At 52.4% G+C, this 20,289-nt stretch overlaps 2 protein-coding genes across 8 annotated transcripts in view; one reads left to right on the top strand and one right to left on the bottom strand.

The window, feature by feature from the left end:
* The window catches only part of TNIP1 (TNFAIP3 interacting protein 1), a 44,320-nt gene extending 33,989 nt beyond the window's left edge, over positions 1-10,331 (top strand). For 4 of the 7 annotated variants that reach the window (XM_070793869.1, XM_070793866.1, XM_070793865.1 and 1 more), the window contains 7 exons: positions 2,168-2,296; positions 4,716-4,844; positions 6,189-6,314; positions 6,850-6,915; positions 7,562-7,753; positions 8,536-8,626; positions 9,835-10,331. In XM_070793869.1, the coding sequence (XP_070649970.1) occupies positions 2,168-2,296; positions 4,716-4,844; positions 6,189-6,314; positions 6,850-6,915; positions 7,562-7,753; positions 8,536-8,626; positions 9,835-9,869 (768 nt within the window). In that variant the 3' untranslated portion in view covers positions 9,870-10,331. Of the gene's footprint in view, positions 1-2,167; positions 2,297-4,715; positions 4,845-6,188; positions 6,315-6,487; positions 6,752-6,849; positions 6,916-7,561; positions 7,754-8,535; positions 8,627-9,834 lie in introns of those variants that run through there. The other 3 variants (XM_070793867.1, XM_019965260.2, XM_070793870.1) reach the window with 2 other exon arrangements.
* Positions 10,332-10,877: 546 nt separating this feature from the next.
* Positions 10,878-19,053, bottom strand: GPX3 (glutathione peroxidase 3). Its single transcript, XM_019965263.2, has 5 exons — positions 18,886-19,053; positions 14,221-14,374; positions 12,891-13,008; positions 12,345-12,444; positions 10,878-11,921 (listed from the first exon to the last, which is right to left on the bottom strand). The coding sequence occupies exons 1-5, from the start codon at positions 18,970-18,972 to the stop codon at positions 11,700-11,702; spliced, it is 681 nt and encodes a 226-aa protein (XP_019820822.1). The 5' UTR covers positions 18,973-19,053; the 3' UTR covers positions 10,878-11,699.
* Positions 19,054-20,289: the final 1,236 nt, after the last annotated feature.

Raw genomic sequence — 20,289 nt, 5'->3', positions numbered from 1 at the left:
CTCAAGGACTGTGTGGCCTGAGGCAAAAGCGCTTTCCTGAGCTCTGCCTCAGTTTCCCATCTGAAAATTGAGATTGGATTAGGTATGTTTTTCATTTTTTTCTTTTTTCATACGGAGAGCTTTTTGTTAAAGTCTCATGGTCTAGGGAACTGTACAGGGAAGCACAAAACATGAAAAGATTCCCCAGGCCTGCTAGTACACTCGATGGAGGTGGGTGCCGTGGAACCTGCACAGTGGTGATGGCTGTTGTCAGGGAGGGGCTCCAGCATTAGAGCTTCCTTTAGTCCTTCATCCGGTCACTATTCAACAGCGACGCGCCAGGCGCAGCTGGGTAAACGGAGTCAGCAGTGAACGGCCAACCCCGCCCCTGGGGGAAGAGACGTAGAACATCTAATTACAGAAGTGAATGAGTAAACGTGTGTTAAGTACAACACAGAAGGTACAGGGAGAGAACATGAAGGGAGATCAGGTTCATTCGGGGGGTGTGTGCTGGGGAGCAGGAACAGTCCCCTGAAGAAGGAGCATCTGACCCGTGTGTGTGTGACTGACACCAGCCAAGGCCTTGATCCTAGGGCATCTTCAAGAGGAAAGGCCATTTGACACCCAGGCTCCTTGGAGATTTTGTATCACCATGTTTTCAACTTCATGAGAACTAGGCAGAGGCTGCTTTTGCCTGACTTAGAAATGGCCATTTCCAACATGGTTTGCATTTCAGAGTTCTCTCCCATCAGCAGGGGCCTTCTCCAAGCAGTCAGCCTGCCCTGGTGACCGCCCTGTCCCTGGGGATGTGTGTTATGGGGGACACTGCCAGTCTTTTCTCATGAGAGCACAGTCACAGCTGGGGCAGTCGGCCTGGCCCTGGCTCCCGTCAGTGGGTGGGCTAAGTTCCTGGCATCTGATGCTCTTCCTGGTCAGCTGGGGGAAAGGTGGAATTTTCAGAACAAAGCTTCTGTGGCCCTGTGGATAGGGACACGGGGCCATACAGGCCATGTGGACCCAGAGCCTCTTACATGGGAGCCTGTAACAGTTCCCACAAGACCCAGCCAAGGCTGGTCTCTGTCATTGCCGGCTGAAAGCATCTCACCAGCTAGTTTGTAGAATATTGGCATGTTCACACAACAGTTATAGTTGGGCGTTTCCCCAGACCATCTCTCCTTACCACCCCACCCCCAATTCCAGGCCCTCCCCAGTGGTCATCACTGTTTCCACTTAGGTGTATTTTTCCAGGCCTCTTAGTACACATAAACACAGAGAAATAGTTTCATGTGGGTATGCCTGGCCTTTGCTCCATACTGCCTTCTTCTATTTTAAACCCTCCCCTTGGCTTGCAAGGGGACGAAGAACACCAGAATTAGGAGACCTGGATTCTTGTCTAGCTCTAGCTCAGTGTAGTCTTGGGTAAGTCCCCTCTGGATAGTCCTATAAAGGAGCTAGGACTTGCTCTCTGAGGGCCTTTCCAGCTGTGACTGTTTGTGGTAAAGAACCTGGATTGTTCCATAGTATGTATGGAAGCAGGGCTTCTACCTTAAAGCCTTCCCTGGTTTCTTTTCGGCAGGAGTGTTCTTTCTTTAACCTCACAGAACTTTATTTCTCTGTGGAGGACGCCTTTCCGCCTCATGCTGTATTTATCTCTTTGAGGGTCTTTTCTCCACTAGACTTAGAGACTGTAAGAGCTGAGAGGTCCTTTGGAGACTCTGAATCACATCACTTTCTGTGCGTTGTGGAAGACCCCTGTGTGAGCCTGGTAGAAACTGTGGCTTTTCTCTCTATAAATTGAAGTCAAAATTTTGCACTCAGTGTGGGGGCTCATGGACCTCCTGAAGCCCATCTGTGACTCCTGTTATGAACCCCTTATCCATGGTGGATAGATGAGCTTAGACCAGAGAAGGCTGTGACAATGCCCAAGGGTTCACCTCGCTGTTGGAGGAGGTAGTGATGGAACCCGGGGCCTTCCACTCAACTGGGCTGCTCTATCCTTGAGGACAGGACCATGTGGACATTACTACTCTCACGGGGGTGTCTTGCACAGGGCTTGTGCATGAGCATCGTGGGGCTGTGGAGTGAGAGCGAGGGAGGGAGGTGCGGTCACCCGGGGACGAGGCAGGCAGTCAGGGGGTCCGGGCCTCCTGCAGAGGCTCCCTGCTCACCAGCCCTGTGTCCCCTGCAGACCGACAGGGAGCATCTGACAGCAGAGGCCAAGGAGCTGCGCCAGAAGGTCAAGTACCTGCAGGACCAGCTGAGCCCACTCACCCGGCAGCGGGAGTACCAGGAAAAGGAGATCCAGCGGCTCAACAAGGTGGGTGCAGCCAAGGTCCGGGGGTGGGCAGGGCTTCCCGGGGCCCTGCTGCAGAGCCCACCCCATGGCCGGTACCCTCAATCCTCAGCTCAGGAGGGGTGACTCCTGGGTCAGGGTAAGGGTGCTGAGGGCCTAGGTGCTGCCCCAGGGTTTCTACTGCCTCTGCCCCACTCCCCGCATGCTGAGTGCCCTGCTGGATGAGCTGGGCAGGCCCTGGGATGTGCTGACTGCTCACACAGTGCACTCACTCATCGTTCAGGTTTAGCTCTAACACTGCTTCCCAGGAAGGCCTTCCCGAGTCTCCTTCGAGTTTCCCTGTTCTATAGCTAAAGCCTTTGGAGTTTCTCTGTTCTATAGCTAAAGCACCAGCAGCTTCTTTCAAACCCTTCTGGCATTTTCTTGTGATTACTTACTGACAGCCACCCTCCTATCCAGTGTTGGGAGGTGTGCGTCTTCACCAGGGCACATACCCCCAGCACCTGGCACCAAACATGTGTTCAGGAAAAACTCACTGAAGGGAGTGAGCTCTGGCCTGAGTTCCTACCCTCGAGAAGGGGGATCCAGGGAGATGCGGCCTGGGGCAGGGGTTGGGCTAGGGCTAGGGGAGCCCAGGTAAAGGGATCCCTCTGCTCTGAGCCAAGGTGAGGGGCAGTGGCCTGGGCTGGGGGATGGTTCTAGTCCCAGTTATAGCCCCTGTAACCTATCCGAGTCTCAGTTTTGCCATCTGAACCCTGGCTGGAATCATGCTAGCCCTGTCCACCTTCTAGTGCAGGAGTTAAAGGAGTGAGCTGATGGAGAGGCTTTGAAAGGAAACTTTCTCGAAGGCTCAGATTTTCCTCCTGTTCTGTCTGCCTGCTCTTTCTGCTCACAGTAGACTCTGTTGTGAGTTTGTATTCACTGGGTCTCAGCCCTGCTGGGGTGACTCTACTTGGTTTTGGTGTTGGATAAGCATTGATGATGCCAAGTGTGGGGCTTTGGGACTTGTTCTCATTAAAAAGAATGATCTAGCCCAAGCTGGGGGACTTGGGGCTCTAAATCCAGGCAGAATGTTATATGTGGTACTGGTTGTAGAGATGATCCAGGCAGGATCACTGCCCTCCAGGTTTTTGTGCGGTAGCTGGGGACAGAAACTTGTAAGGATGACTAACGCAAGGCTCTCCCTGTCCCTGGACCTCAGTCTGCTCATCTGAAAAATGGGACAGATGGAGGAGGAGGTGCAGTCATAGCCTTCCCTCGAGCATTCTGAATTTACGCTTTAAATACATGTACGTCAATTTTATTTTCTTTGCCTGCATGTCTTAGTTGCAGCATGTGGGATCTTTAGTTGTCGCATATGAACTCTGAGTTGCAGCATGTGGGATCTAGTTTCCTGACTAGGGATCGAACCCAGGCCCCCTGCATTGGGAGCTTGGAGTCTTGGCTGCTGGACCAGGAAAGTCCCTTGAATTTACTCCTAGCTTTGCAATTTCCTCTTGTTTCTGGGGGGAGTCAAGGAGACAAAGAGGGGCCTGAGTCCAAGTTGGGCAAGGTTTCCCCAGGGTCCAGGGAGGCGCTGTGAGCAGTGCTGTCACATGGCCAACAGAGGCCCTGCTGTCCAGGGCGCTAAAGTCTAGCTTGTGATGAGGATGGCCAGTCTTGAGAGGTGTTCCAAAGTTCTCAAGCAACATGTTAACAGGGTGGAAGGAGAAAACCAGTTAATGCGTAACTTTCAAGAGAATGTGAGCACACTGTTTATGCAAGGAAAAGTATTCTGTGAAGGTAGTAAAACAGGGCTTTTACAAAAAAAATCTCAAAATATTATTTGGTGATGTTTCAGCCCATTTTCAGGGTTGGAAAGGTAAAATATTAGTTACATCAAAATTAAAATCCAGGCTAATCTAACTACAGAAGACTTGGGGATGGAGGAATTGGCTTGGTGGGAATGGGTTATGGAAGCTGGAGAATCTCTGGGCAGGTCCAGGAGATTGAGCTTCTTCCCCTAAAGGACTTCGTGTTCTTTCTAGGTCTGGGTGCTAAGAATTGAGCCACTTAACCTCAGGGAAAGAGAGATTTCTCCCTTCTACATAAAGACCACAGTTTAGGCTGCTGGTTAAGAGCACATACTGGCTTTGAATACCTGCTTTGCCACTTACTAGCTGTCTGATTTTGGACAAATCCCTTCAAGTCTCTGAACCTCAGTTTTCACATCCATGAAATGAGGGTGAAGGTCACAATTTTTCTTCATAGGACTATGGAGAGGATTCAGTAAAATGATGTGTGTATAGTGTTCATCTATAAGATGGCATTTATTAAATAGTGGTGGTTATTATTATTATCCTTATCATGATCGGGGTCTTTCAGTGGGGCCTGACCCTTTCAATGGGACCTGACTTCCCAGGGATTTTGCTGATGGACCCATCTCCTTTCTTCCTGATTCCAGGCCCTGGAGGAAGCACTGAGCATTCAGGCCTCCCCGTCCTCTCCAACAGCATTCGGGAGCCCAGAAGGAGCTGGAGGCCTGCTAAGGAAACAGGAGCTGCTCACGCAGAACGAATTGCTGAAACAGCAGGTGAGGTTGAGCGGAACAGGTTTGGTAGGTGGTGCCCAGTTGGAGCTGGGGAGTTGGAGAATCCCTGAGGGCCTAGGACGGACCTTGAGTCACGCAAGCTGTAATCTGCAGGCCCCTGTCTGGCCGTTGGCCAGGACTCCTGTCTGCTATAGGTTTATCCTTGCCAGCAGTGTATCCCTATCTAGGTCATTCCTCTACCACTGTCATGATTGAAACGTTTCTATGCCCCAGCTCTGCTATTATTTCCCCAATATTTTGAAAGCAAAATTTTTAAATTTATGTTTTAAAAATGAACTGTTACTGGACTATATTTGATTTACTATATTCTGTTAATTTCTGTTGTACAGAAAAGTGAATCAGTTATACATATATCCACTCTTTTTCAGGTTCTTTTCCATATAGGTCATTGTGTAGTATTGAGTAGAGTTCCCTGTGCTGTACAGTAGATCCTTATTAGTTATCTCTTTATGTACAGTAGTGTGTATGTCATGAAAGCATATGTTTAAATAAACTCAATAAATATATTTAAAAGGGAACTTTAGATTTCTCCTGCAAATGGGAAAACCATTTTTTATTTGTCATAATTAGAAAGTAACTATAAGCAATCAATACAGTAAAGGCAAAACTGTGTTGTTAAACTTTAGCTAGATACTTCTGCCTGATCATGGCTTTGTGCTTGAGTCCTCTGTCCCTTTATTTAAGGGAAATTAATACTAATTAATACTAAAGAACGTTGAGAAGGCTTTGGTTCTCGCACATGCTTCTGTGCTATTTGCTGTCGTGCTTCGGATCCTTCTAAAGCGTCCCGAGCTTGGTCAGCTTCTCACTGATGTGCAGTGAGGATGTGACACTGCAGAGACAGGGCCCCGCACGCCCCTGCCCTGCCAGGGTGCCAGCTCCCACCCCAGAGCCTCGGGAGAGGTTTGTAGGCCCCCTGCTCTTGGCACCAGGAGGCCTGAACTCCACTCCTCCACTCAGACTGTTTCTGTGGCCTCCACCTCTCTATGGGTCTCGGCAGAATGGAAGGATGGGACTAGTTTTGATGGCCATTGACCAGTTTTGTGTTTTTTAGCCATGGGTCCTTTTTTCAAATAAAGCCCTAGGTTGAAGCCCAAAATATAAGATCGAGGGACCCAGAACTATACTCTGTTTGTAGTTGGGGTTGGGGCCAGAGGTACACCTTTTCCTCTCCCCATAGGCATTTTCAAGACAGGGTAAAACCAGCTCTGATGTCTGACTCCTATCAGAGGCCCAGGATTCTGGGTCTGAGCAGGTCTGAGCCCCCACTCAGAGCTGTCCCTCCTCCCTCACCCCCTCCTCCCTTCCCTTCCACCTCCCCTCTAGGTGAAGATCTTTGAGGAGGACTTCCAGAGGGAGCGTAGTGACCGGGAGCGCATGAATGAAGAGAAGGAAGAGCTGAAGAAGCAGGTGGAGAAACTGCAAGCCCAGGTCACCCTGTCCCATGCCCAGGTGAGAAGAGTGGGACCCAGGAGAGGGCAGCTGGCTGTGCCCATGGGGAGGGTGCATGGGTTGGAGGGCCCTGGCGACTCTGGCTGGCAGGACACTCACCGATTCTCCTTCCAGCTCTGCTGATACATTTCTGTGGCCCTCAGAAAGTCCTCTCCCTTCTCTACTTCTCCTAGCCCTGATTTTCCACAATCAGTTTTGATGCCTGTAAAGAGCATAAGTAGGAATTAGCTCTGAGCCATGCACTCTTTGCCACACTGAAGCTAAAAGGTGTGAATGCCAAAGCACAGCAGCGGTGAGGCTTCTGCCGCCGTCCTGACCTGTGTTCAGACCACCCATGGTGAACAGGCCTCACCCGCGGTCCCTGTCCTGGGCCACGCTCTGCCCCCTAGGGCCCTTTCCCACCGCTGGGCCAGGCAGGACGACCCAGAGTGGCAGCCTCATGTGTTGGCCAGTCCACCCTGCTTAGGCCCTGGATCCAGGCCTGGCCAGGAAGCACCTCTGCTGACAGACTTCTCTCCCTCCCTCTTTCTCTCAGCTAAAAGCCTTCAAAGATGAGGAAAAGGCGAAAGATGCCCTGAGACAGCAGAAGAGGAAAGCAAAGGTGAGCAGGCTTGAGGGAGGAGGCAGTACTCATGCATTTTACCTCCTTCAGGGAGCCGCAGTCTGACACGGGAGGCATTGGTTGCTCAGGTGTCCAGCTAACGAGGCCCCAGGTGGCACAGTGGGGAAGAATCTGTCTGCCAATGCAGGAGACACAAGAGACTCGGGATCGATCCCTGGGTCGGGAAGATCCCCTGGAGAAGGAAATGGCAACCTGATCCAGTATTCTTGCCTGGAAAATTCCGTGGACAGAGGAGGCTGGGCCACAGTCCATGGGGTCACAAAAAGTCGGACATGATTGAGTGACTGAGCACACACACACCCAGCAAATAACAGAATGAATTATGAGCTCGACTACACGTTAGGTCCTCTGTCCCTTTATTTAGGGCGTGGTGCTAAGTGCTTTACAAACAAAACAAAAAACGCAACTAGAGCATTTAGAACAGTATATGGCAGAGAACAAGTGCTCAGGGCATACCAGCTGTCATGATAGGTGATATTCTGGGCCCATGTGTAGCCTTCTATGGCCACGTGCCAGTCTTCAGAGAGCTGAGACTCTAAGTAGAGAATGGGGGATGGGATGAATGTCACTGAGGTGGCCCATGCAGCCTGCCACAGACCAGAGCCAGATGCCACCTTTCTTGCAGACCTCGGCAGACCGCTACCACCTGGAGCCACACCCGGAGCACCTCTGCGGGGCCTGCCCCTATGCCTACCCACCCATGCCCCCCATTGGGCCACCCCCTGGCTTTGAGGACTGGTCCCAGATCCGCTACCCACCACCCCCCACGGCCATGGAGCACCCGCCCCCACTTCCCAACTCACGCCTCTTCCGTCTGGTGAGTCTGTGCCTCCTCCCTCACTCCAGGACACACACACAGGCCAGCCAGACACATGCCAAGGGCAAGGTCAACAGAGAGGGTCAGAAGCTGCATCCTCGGCCCCTTGAGAACAGACTGATGTGCAGCCTGCCATCCCCGGGGCAGGACCTTCCAGCTCAGGGTTGCTCAAGGGCCCCAGTATGGGACAGAAAAGGCTGGGTAAGGAAGCAGGGCCAGCAGGAGGGCTCTCTCCTGCCAGCCAGGCCAGAAGTTTGACCTTTTTCATGACCTCCACATGTCAGCAGGTATAAAGTCTTCACCATGCTTTCTCTCCCTTCGCTTTTTCTTCTCTTTTCCTTCTCAGTTTACCTTTTCTGTTTTCCTCCTTTTTTTTCCTTATCATTCTGTCTCCAGAGTTGCTGACTGCTTTCTCATTCTCTGCAGTGCCCCTGCCACAGCCCCTCAGGCATCCCTCCCTCAACCTGGCCAGTGCCAGCTGCCCCCTATCCCACGCACTTCTCCCCCATGACCATTCCTTACATGCATCTTTAAACCCTGGAGTGTACTGTGGGACTGTAGAGCCTTGGATTCAAATCAAAGCTTGACCACTTGCCAAGATGGATGACCTTTGACAAGGTACTCCACCCCTTTGAGCCTCAGTTTGCCAACCTGTAAAATGGAGTTGGTAACCTGGGTTGTTGTAAGGATTCAGTTACAGTTGATTAATATGAACTTAGTACTATTCTGGCACAGTAGCTGCTACTATGGTTATTGATTACTAAGCACCAGTTTTGTTGCAGCCAGAATACACCTGGCGGCTGCCCTGTGGAGGGGTACGTAATCAGAGCTCCCAAGTGATGGACTTACCTACTGCCAGGCCTACGGAACCAGGTAAGTGTGACTCCTGGTAATGGGTCTTGATTTATAAAAAGATAATTTTTTAATCTGCCAGGATTGTCCCAGTTTGGGGGCAGTCTTGCTACCTGCTGATCTCAGTGGAGGAGAGGCCCAAGTTTCTCCAATAGTGTTGTGAAGAAAGGGGTGGTGACTGCATCATGAAGGAGTTGAAACCATTCCTTCCATTGATTATAGTTTAATGTTCTAAGTGCCATGCTCTGTGTAAGATGCTGGGGAGGCCAAGACAAGTGCAAAGGCCTTGGTGGGAGGGAGTGAAGAACTGTGGCTGACTTGAGGATCGACAGAAGTCTGGCTTGGCTAGAGCCAGGAACAAGATGGAAAAGGGAGGCAGGCAAGGCAAGGTCAGCAAGGTTGGTAGGTCCCACCACAAGGGCCTTGTAAGCCCCAGCAGGAGGGCTGGTCTTTATCCTAAGGATAGCCTGCAGGCCTTGGACATTTTAAAATGGTCTGTTTGCTGGTTGCCAAAGGACTCTGGGCCCTTAGTCTCTCCCTTGCTTTCTGTGAGGCTTTCTTGGGATCTTGCCTGTGGGGGCTTCTGGGAATAGAATCGCAACTAGTGGGAGCCATGGGGAGGCCAAGTCCATCTCAGCACAAAGGGGAGTTTTCTAAAGGTCGCAGCTGTGCAGAAATGGAGCCTGCCATGCCTGGTGGTCGAGGGCCCCCCTGCAATAGTGTGGGCAGAGGCTGCAGGGCAACTCGGAGGGAGTGTGGTTTGGAGGATCTCGTGGTTGGGAGGAGGAGGCGTTGAGCTGGTCAGTCACTTTCTCATGTTTTCCCGTGGAGCCCTAGGGGTTCTGGGGAGCCATAGGAGTCTGTTTTGATGAGGGCAGAGGGTGGCCAAATGGACAGGACTGTCCCTTCTCCCAGAACTACTCCATTTCTGGGATCTGGAACCAGACTGACTGGGTGCCAACACTTCCTAGACCTGGGACCTTGAGCAAGTTTTTAAAAACTCCACTGTGCCCCATTTCTCTCCCCCATAAAGGGGTAATAATCTGCCTGCTTCCTAGGTCTGGGCAAGGATTGAATGACAAATGTACTTAAGGTGCTTCGACCATGGCCTGGCACTCATTAACACCCAACAACCCTGGTTTTTTCCCCACTCTCACTGTATTTGTTTCCATAGGACTTTGAAACCTACTGTACCACCTCATCTTTAAGTCCTAAATTTGTTTATTTAGAGTCCACCAAAAATGACCGTGAAGGACCTCAGTGAAACCAGTCCCTTGGCTCCACCTCGTCTCACAGAGCCAGCTGACTTCAGATGACTGGAAAGCTAGAGGCCACAGGCTCTGTGTGGCCAGAGCTGCAGCCACTCGGGAGGCTGAGATGGATGGCCAGCTTGAGCCCTGGCCCAAACCTGGACGGTCTGCAAACTGGAGAGGCTCCATCCAGAAGGCGTCCATCTGGGCCTCTCCTTTGGAGTGACTGGGAAAAGCCTACTACTGTGCCCTCAAGTGGAGAGAGGTGCCATCGGCCTGGACCTGCCATCCTCTGCGGACACTGCTGGCAGATGCCGACCTCCAGTTGAGAGACGCCCATCGGCCGAGGGGCCCCAGCCTGGAGCCGCCAGGCCCTCAGCTGGAGCCTTGTGGTGTGGAGGCCTGGACTGGGGTGGCTCTTGATCCCTGGACAGCTGTTTGCACGAATCTTGGACATAAATCCAAGCTAGAGATGAGCATTTTGTGACTGGATTTCTTTTATGCCCTGGCTAATGTGCTCCTCCTTGTCAACCAGAGTGCTGCTTTCCTGGCCCCCCTTCCCTCTGTGCCCTTTGCCTCCCAGACGCAACCCCCCATCCGCCCCCACAAGAGCTCCACCATTACTCTTGCCAGGTATCCCCTGGGATCCTGCTCAGAGCTTCTATGAGGGTGGAGCATCCAGGAGCTGGGGGTCAGGTGACCTGAGTTTACACTCCAGTCCTGCCCCTCACTTGTCAGGAGACACTGGGCAAGGCCTGGCCCTTCCGTGAGCCTTAGTTTCCTCATCTGTCAAATGGAACAGCTCATCTCAGTGCTAGCTGCCTTAGAGAGAACTGTGGGGTGACCGTAGATGTGAGCTGGTTTTATAGACTCCAGATGCTGAGTGAGGCAGCAGAGCGGGCCTAGGTGGAAACCAAAAAGCAAGGACCTGAAGCCCTCAGTTCATTCCTTCCTCCCACCTCCAGCTTTCCTGCCTCCGTGCTGGGGCAGCCCCATGGAAGAAGCATGACAGTAGGCTCAGCTGCTGCAGAAAGGCCTTTACTAGGCAGACAGGGGTGAGTCTCATGCCAGTGGGTCAGGGTGAGGGGAGAGGACACACCCCCCGAGGGAGTGGGGTGGCATCCCTGGCCGGGGGCCTCAGCCTGAATGCACTAAAGGCTGGCCCCTCAGACAGGCTCAAGGGAGGCCCGCCCACGCGGGCTTCGGGCCCCTCCTTCATGGCGATGCCGCCCCCTGACACGGGGAACGTGGCCCCTGCTCTCACGTCTGCCTTGGCGACTCTCAGGGAACGCTGTGGGGGTGGTGGGGTGGGGGGCAGGGGAGGGCCCTCAGGAAGGAGCGAGGCTGTGTGGTGGAGAAGGAGGGGGTCAGGCAGTGTGGCGGACCCAGAAACTTCCAGGCACTTCTGGGTGGTGTTTGGAGGCAGTAAGAGATGCCAGCCCGGTAGGGTGAGGTCCTGGTTAAAGCAGAACAATTGAATCTAGAGCTGGTTTTTCAGTTTGGACTCAGCTGAAAGTGGATGGTTATCACTGGAACAGAGAACTGGAAGGAAAGGGAAGTTCCTCTCTGGCATTCTTCACGGCACACAGCTGTTGCCACATATACACTTGTGCAGGTTGACACATGTGGCCCTGTACTCGTGTGTACACACGCCTGTAGGCATGTGTGCAAACGCCCATGTGCAGAGCAGTACGGGCACAAACGTTCATCTCAGGCTGGGGCCTTGTGTAACAGTAAAGGGTCTAGCATGGGAGTGTGGCGTAGTTGGAGAAATGGGTTCCTTCCTGAACAGAGTCCTCCCTAGCCCGTGTGGTGGACTTGGGGGGAGGGGCGGTGGGCCTCAGTTACTTCCCCTTGGCCTCCCAGACCGCCCGCCGCCGCATGTAGGTCAGGATGTCCATCTTGACAGAGTTGACCGTGGTGCGGTGGTACCAGCGCATGATGGGGATGCCATCTGGCCCCACCAGGAACTTCTCAAAGTTCCACCGGATGTCATGGACCTTCATGGGTTCCCAGAAAAGGCGGTCAGGTGAGCCTAGGAGCTCCGAGGTAGGAGGACAGGAGTTCTGGAGCACAGACGAGAGAAGTGTCAACTCTGCCTGGGGCCCTTCCCACCCTCTTATCCCTTCTCCTTCCCAGGACTTCTCGGGGGAAGGAGAATAGCCGGGCATTGAGAAAAGAGCACCAGGTTGGGAGTTAGAAAACTGAATCCCAGCACCAGCTTTGGTTCTAGCAGATTGTGAGACCCTAAGCTTGTCCCTTCTGGGGCCTATCTGTAAAATGAGTTGGTGAGCCCCTAGGGTCTACAAAGCCCTCTAGTTGGAATAATAATCAGATGCCAGGAAACTCCGCAAGAGCCCAGGAATAAAGGAGGGTGGCACAGGCCTAGTCTACGTGGCCTGGGGCCAGGAGCGGCTGCAGCCCCGTCCGGAGCCAGCATCAGCCAGGGAGAGAGGCTCTTCAGGAATGTGGCTTGGCTGTGTACTCACCTTCAGGAACGTGTAGAACTTCTGCTCTTTCTCCCCATTCACATCGCCTTTCTCAAACAGTTGGAAATTGGGGGTGAAGCCCCCACCTGGTCGAACATACCTAAGAGGAATATTTTTGTGTGGGTCCCAGATACATGGGCTCAGAAATAAGACGAGGGGACAGAACTGGGGAAGGGGGGTTGGGAATCTGGATTTTATGCTATAATGGGCAGTGGGAGCCAGTGACTGTTAAATGGGCACAGGTATAATGTGGGTCAGCAGTCTTCCTTCAATTTGGTACCTGCTCAATAACCGCTGCCCTCAACCTGTCCTTCCCTTACCCCAACATGGCTGACAGCCACCATCCCTGACCCTGTCTCTCTCCTGGTACCTCTTCCACTTGTTCCACTAAACAGAGTTCCTGGAAGGAGAGAGTAGTTCTTGGTGGCTGATAAATATCCATCGTGAGTAGGGGCCAGCATAAAAGATGCCTGGAGCCTGGGCTGGGGCACAGGGTGGGAGGGATGTGTTGGAGGAGCTTTCTCAGGACACTGAGTCAGCACTCACTTGAGGGTGGCTAGGATCTCCGAGTTCTCTCCTGGTTCTTGTTTTCCAAATTGGTTGCAGGGGAAGCCCAGAATGACCAGACCAAATGGTTCAAGCTCTTCCTGCAGTGCATTCAGTTCTGGAACAGGGAGAGAGCAGAGATGGAGATAGCCCTGGTGAGGAGTCCCACCTCCTGTGTACCATCCACCTCCCCACCCCATTGTATAGCTGAAATCACTGAGGCCTGATGGGAAGGGACTTGCCCAAGATAATTCATTGAGTGTGGCATTGCTGGCATTCAAGCCCCATCCTATGGAGTCCAACCTAGATGGGTTGGAGGTCTGGGGGAGAAGAGAGCAATGTGCTTTCTCAAATTAGTAAACAGACACCCACTGCCTAAACCCACCACCTGGGCCTGTAGGCTGTGGGCTCCTTCAGGACTCTCAGGACTGAGTTTCCTGGAGTGAGAACCATCCATCCCTGGGCAGAAGGCAGATGACTTCCCTGGGGTGGGATCGAGCCCTCACACCCCTCCTATACTTTGGGTATTCAGGGGCCCAGGGGAAAGCCTGGCCCAGCTCTCACTCCTCTCGGTGCCTCCTGGTCTCTTGTGCAGCATCCATGGTCAGCCCACCTCTTGCCCAAATGCACTGTGCTCTATTCCAAGGGCTACATGGAAGCATTCTAGACAGAGCACTCACTACCCACTGGGCCATCCAGTTCACTGTCATTGCACTTCCAGGAATCTGCCCATGACTCTCAGGCAGAACATTCTAAGTTAGATTGTCCTTGCCTCCCTCCCACACCCCCAAAGCATTTTCTGGTGGGTGTTGTCAGATGCCTTTGGCTTGCCTGTGCCCTGGCTTTTGACTCTGACCCAGCTAAGGAGAAAGAAGTAGGGGGTACCAGGGATCATGAAACCTGTTTCTGTCACTAACACACAAACTCTGGGGATTCAGGCCAGGGGCCAAGAGAAGCACTGAGGCAGATGGGCTGAGGACAGGGGAGAATTTCTCAGCAAGAGGAAGCTACTGTTTCTTAATCCAATGAAAGGAAGTTCCAGGCACAAACCCAGTCTCCTCCATCCTTCTTCTTTTAGGGCAATTGAGATACCCAGGGATGAAGGACAACTGAGAGTCTTCTAGAACGTGTTTATAGGGGATCAGACCTCAGGTTATATAATTATTTTCACAGAACCACAGAACACAGTAGGATTCAGGTACAGGGTTTGAAATCTCATGATGACCATCACCCCCGTTCTCCTTGCACCAGAAAAGCTCCTGTGATTGGAATGTGCCCAACTGGCAAAAACATCCCCAAACACATCAGGGGAAGAGCGGGTGGCTCTTACCAACGTACTGGCCCGTCAGGCCTCAGTAGCTGGCCACGTTGACGAAGAGGATGTATTTGCCAGCGTACTGCTTAAAGGGGATGTACTCCTCCCCATCGATGGTGAGGGCCCCGTACTCATAGATGGTGCCACCCACACCAGCGTGGCAGTCCGTCTGCAAGAAAAGACCAGCACCAGGGAGCGGTTAGAGCCTGAAGGGAACTTGGACTCCACCATTTTCAAGATACCAGGGAGTGGCGGAACACATTTGCCCACGTGGTCTTGACTTGCCCAAGAATTCAAACTGGACTAGAACTGAAGTCTCCTAATGCATTGCACAAGATAATAATATTAAAAGCATTGAACAAGCTGGTGAGTGCTATGGAAACTTGGAGAAATAACTATGGTCATTACTTCTGCATCACTTGTCAGTTTAGACAGCCACCAGGCAGGCTGTGAGGGAGACTACCGCCATGCCGGTGTTACTGGATGGGATGGTGGAGACTGGAAGCTGTTAGAATAACGCAGGCAAGTGGTGATGAGAGCCAGAAGTAGACCGTCGTGAAGGAAGAGCTGAACAGAAACAAGGAAACGACAGTGTGGAAAATGGTGATTCAGACGTTTCCAATCTGGAGAACTGGAAAGCTGAGGCTGTTGTTCAAAAATAGGGAAGTAGGATAGGGGCCAGAAATGGGGCCAGGCCTGCTGGGAGGATTAAATGGGATGGTCAGGATAAAGCCCAGTGCCTGGCATAGATCCGATGTTCCCTGCATTGAGCAGTGTGACAACAACCTTGAGGCCTTCCTCTTTGCCCAACTGTTGCTCCACAGTCCGCCTCCAGACTAGTAGAGTCAGTGAACAATGGGCTGTGAGTTGGGGAACCAGCTCTGCCTCTAATTCCCTGTGTGGTCTTGGACTTGTCCTTTCTCTTCTCTGGGCCTCAGTTTCCTCATTTATAAAGTGAGAACCTTGAACTGGACCAGCTGTTCTGAACCATGATGGCTTGACAGCATTGCTTTCGGTGGGAGAAGAGGGAATGGATTACTGCCAGCAAGTGGGATGTGGAATTTACACCCACCCCACCCCCAACTCTATCCTCATCTCATCTCTACCATTTTTTGATGCAGACTACAAAAATCTGGGTTTAGTCTTGAGAGAGCATCATGGCATCACTACCACAATTAGCAGGTGGGCTGGCAGTCCTGGCCTGGACATCTGAGGAGAGGCAGGAAGACAATAAACAAACTGAATGCAAGCTAGCATTATAGACCAGAGACAGGTGGTTGGAGTTAAGAGAAGCAGATTCACGCACTCTGTTCTGGCCAGTCCTGGAAGACTTGCTGTTAAGGTGAGGTGCACCTGGGCCCAGCCGAGTGAAGAGAGCCGTCTGGGCTGGCAGGGCGTAGCCCTGGGTGGGTGTAAGAAAGCCACTCTGTCTTGGAGACTCCGTAGGCCTGTGAGCTGGGGGAGCTGGACTCCTTCCACATGGTCATTCCCTGACTGCTGCAAGTGTTCTTGGCTCTGGTACAAATTCCCTGCTTCACGTGAGTCTAATATTCCATGCCCCGTGACTTCTGGTGGGTGCCAGAGACAGGCCTGAGACCTAAGCTTGACATTCCTCCAGCCCCTGGGTCTCAGCTCCAGCTCCAAGTGCAAACAGCCAGGACACAACAAACACACCCTAGCCAGGCCTCCTGCCTGCCTCTCTACTCCACCCTGGCCAAAAAACAAACTGTGAAATGGGGAGGAAAAAAAAAAGCCAAGAAGTTGTCTAAATAAGGGAAGCTTGAAAACAGCAGGAGGATCAGCTTTTAAGCCCATTTTCAGGGTGGGGTGGGGCAAGGGGAATCTCCTCTCATTAGATTTGAGTCTTGCTGGCTGTGTGTCCCTGAGCAAGTCACTTTCAATCTGAGTTTCCATCTGTTGATGGGCGAAGGAAAAACCACCTGTCTCCCAAAATGGCTGTGGGAATTTGCTAGTAGATTAAAACCATCTTGAAAGCCCCTTGGAAAGAAACCCAGCCCCTGTCCCCTCATCAAGGGGTAGGGTAAAGGGCACTGACATTGCTGTGTTACTGTGAAGAAGACTGGAATGTTCCCCAGTCGGTATGAGGAAGCTGATGCACTGGGCAGAGTATTTGCAGGAAAAGGGACCTGTGACAAAACCTCCTGCTTTCTGCTGGGCCTGCAACACTGGTGCTGTGGGTTCAGATGGAGAGGGGTCAGAGAGTGACAATGGTAGGGGAAAGAGCCACAGCCGGCTCTCAATACTAAGCATGCGCCCCACCTCCTTATAGGCCCCGCCCCTCCTCTTGTGGGTCCCTGAAGTCCCAGACCCCTGCACCTTAACCAGGAGGTCAGAGGAGATGGGGGTGGGGCGGGGGGGGAAGTTACCTCAATCCTCCCACAATTGCACAAGACAGGAGAGTTCAGAGGGCTTGAGAGTGGGAGGGGAGACCCTGCCAGGACCCCGGCTGGCTTGCATTGCTGGTCCTGTGTCTCTCTCTTCACTCATCTTACCACTCCCAACAGTGTGAAGGTATGAGAGGAGAGCTGGACTGGGGGCAGGAGACCTGAGTTCTAGGCCTGGCCAGGCCTCCCATGCAACTACATGTGACTACTCCTGTCTCTTCTCTGGGGCTCTGGCTCCTTGATTATGAGATGGGGTCAGATTCAGGGCTGTCTAGAGGGCTCTTCAGCTCTGACTGTCAGCCAGTGCTTCATTCTATCTGCCTGATTTAGTCACCTAGAAACCAGCGGTTACTAGGAGCCCATGCACGTCAGCAGCTGTTATTCTTTCTAGCCTCTGTGAAGTCCTTTTGTAGGGGAAGGACAGGGAGCCTGGGCAGCCTTAAGATGGACTGGAGAGGTGACAGCGAGAAAAGGCTTTGTTCCCCAGCCCCTCCCTTTGAATTGAGTGGAGGCAAATATCCCTCTGCGGCTGTCACATCCTTTCCTCTACTTGCCCCTGGCCCCCTGCCTTGGCCCTGGAGCTGGGGGTAAGATAAGCAGTGATTGAGTCCTAGAAACGGAGGCTATGACATTTCAACCCTCTCAAGACCTGGGAGGAAAGATGGGGCAGGACCAGACTGTCATGGGCTAGCAAATCCTAGCGGGTGGCATCTGATATGATCACACCCCACTCTAAGGCTTTTCTAGACCATACCCATCCTGTTTTCTCTGAATCCATCTATTCCTCCCCAGAGTTCTACAGAGAACTCATGGCTATGATGAGCTATTCATGGGATCCATGTTCTTACCTCCACCTTCTTGAAACAGGGCCCCATTTTCCCGTCTCTGCTTCTCCCCAAACTGAGGTTATAGGACTGACTCCATGATGCTGCCCTACCCATGGCCTGCCCTCACTTCAGTTCCACACCCTAATATCAAAACTCAGACCCATCCCTGCCCTGGAAAATACCTTCTGAATTGGAGGTTATGAACAAGACTGGATACAAAGCCAGAGGCTAGGAGGAAGTGGCCCCATAACCATCCAGTCTCTAGGCTGACTCCCAGGAGAGGCAGACTGATTAGAATTTAGGCTGACAGGACGGGATAGAAACAAGCAGAAGTAACCTTGCATTTTTAATGGGCTTCCTGAACAATAGATAGGATTACGGAAATGGAATTGTGGAGTCATAAGACCTTAGAATGGAAGATTTGAGAAACACAGACGCACAAAGCTTCTTGATATTATACAGGTGAGGGGTGTGTGCTGGTGTGTGTGCCAGTGTGTGTGTGCCAGTGTGTGTGTGTCGGTGTGTGTATGTATTGGGAGGCTGGAAACAAAATCTCTCTCTTTGGGTCTATGCCTGGCTCCTGACTCCCCACCCCGGGGAAGAGGAGAGGTCTAAGCATGTCAGGTCACCCCTGCTCCTGACCTCAGCATCCCCACTCTAGCTAAGGACCACACGCTGTACTGAGGGTAGACTAAGGCTCAAGAGAATTCTGCCTCTTCTACGGAGCTGGCAGGCCAATAAGGGCTGTGGCTGGTGGGTACTGAGGCTGCCCCAAACAGGAAACCCTCCAGAGAATGGTGTGTGGATTTTGTAGCTTCTCCAAGCATCCCCTCTGAAGTCTTCAGCCTCTTTGTGCCCTGTACTCTTACCTCCAGTGGATGGAGAAATTGAGGTCCGCAAAGGATGAGAGGTCTAGTCAGCGTCCTGGGCGTTCTTTGCTGCCAACCCAGAGCTCGTTCTGTCAGCCCCTTTTACCAGTATCCCAGCATCCTGCCTGCATTTATGCTTGGGCCATTTGGGCACCACACATTGCCTGCCAGTCTCCCTGGGAACTCTGCAGCCACCCAGACCCCGAGTCTCCACGCCATTTTCTGGGCCCCCCTCCCCCTTCAGGGTCCACTGGAAGGGAAGGGTCTCAGAAACAGACGGTGGTTTGGATGTAGCAAGGCGGCCCGGATGTAGCGGTGGGGGAAGAAAGTGTGAACTCTGGAGAGACAAACCTTCCTCCCTAATTCATTCCGCCCACCAGGAGCACCCAGGTCTCCAGCAGATGAAACTGCGAAGAGTCTGACGACAGTCTGAGTGCGCCAAAGACGGAGGCAACGGGAGTTAAGGGCGTCTCTCGCACCTAGGTTATCACCCTTCTAGAGGGAAGCCCTCACTGAGAGATGGTGACACCTGCGGGCTGTGTTCTTTCCCCTGGCCCCCCACCCCCGAGGCTCACTCACCTTCGACTTCTCCTGTCCCTGGCTCGGGGGAATGAAGCCGGCCAGGAGCAGGGAGAGAAGGCAGGATGCCCGGAAGAGCCGGGCCATGATGGGCTGGGGGCGCGTCTCGGCTCGCCGCAGACGCTGTCTGATCCCGGGCCACGGTCCGTCTGAGGTGTCATCTGCTCTCATCTACCTTTCAAGCCCTCAGCGATGACCAATCCGCGGCCGGGCCTGAGTCTTTGTAGCCAATTGCAAGGCGCCTGGCATTTCAGGGGCGGGCATGACTTCCCCTCCGCTTCCCCTGCTGGGCGACAGTGACATAAGCAAGTCTGGGCCGAGAGACGGGAGCCAGGTGCTTGTGAACGTGAGGCAGCCCCCTCTTCTTTCGACTCCAAAGTGCTGGAAGTGGCAAGCACCGTGTCCTCAGCCCAGCTAGAGAAAGGACTTTAAAAGGCACCGAAGAACTGATGGAACTTCCCTTGGTGTTCCCTGTTTCCTCCTGCCTCCAATCTGGTAGAAGGGATATCAAGGACTTAAAATGTCAGCAAGATCTGGAGTGAGACCTCCAGGAATATTTACTCTATGTAGGCTTAGTGCTTAAAAAGCAACGAGTTGACTGCTCTAGAATTTTTGAATGCAGCCCCGTTCCCTAGAAGAACATTGGGATTCCTCAGCTGGTTTGAGAGCAGAAAATACATTTATTCCCTCTGTAGTCTTGAACAAATTGCTTTCCCTCTCTGGGTCTCAGTTTCCCAGAACGGCATGATGGGATTGGTTGATGCTGTCTAAGGCCCTTCTTAGGCTAGATGACTTGCTTCTAAAAATAAGTGACGGACCTAGACCAGGAGTCCCTTGAGAGTAGGGACCATAATCACCAGCTGGCACAGGGTCTAGGACACATCAGGTGCTTAGTATTTGTGGCATTAGTCAACGGATTTGGGGGTTTCCCTGATAGTTCAGTGGTTTAAGGCTTCCCTGGTGGCTCAGATGGTAAAGAATCTGCCTGCAATTCGAGAGACTCGGGTTCGATCCTGGGTTGGGAAGATCCCCTGGAGAAGGAAATGGCAACAATCCAGTATTCTGACCTGGAAAATTCCATGGGCAGAGGAGCCTGGTGGGCCACAGTGCATGGGGTCGCAAAGAGTCGGACATGAGTAAGTGACTACAGTTTCTTTTTCAGTGGTTTAAACTCTGTGTGTCCAGTGCAGGGGGCGCAGGTTCAATCCCTGGTCAGGGAACTAAGACCCACATGAAAAAAAAATCAATGAATTTGTTTCTCTGCTTTGAGATGCTGATGACCAGGTCAGGCAGTTCAAGGTCCATGCATGATTCTATCCACAGACAGCGATATGTGTCGGAGTCAGTGCTTCACAAATCAGACTAAAAAAGTCATCTGAGAAGCTTTTCATACAGATACCTATG

The sequence above is a fragment of the Bos indicus genome, chromosome 7 (assembly GCF_029378745.1).
Source record: "Bos indicus isolate NIAB-ARS_2022 breed Sahiwal x Tharparkar chromosome 7, NIAB-ARS_B.indTharparkar_mat_pri_1.0, whole genome shotgun sequence".
In the NCBI taxonomy this organism is placed as follows: domain Eukaryota; kingdom Metazoa; phylum Chordata; class Mammalia; order Artiodactyla; family Bovidae; genus Bos; species Bos indicus.
This window is presented reverse-complemented; position numbering and strand designations above follow the sequence as displayed.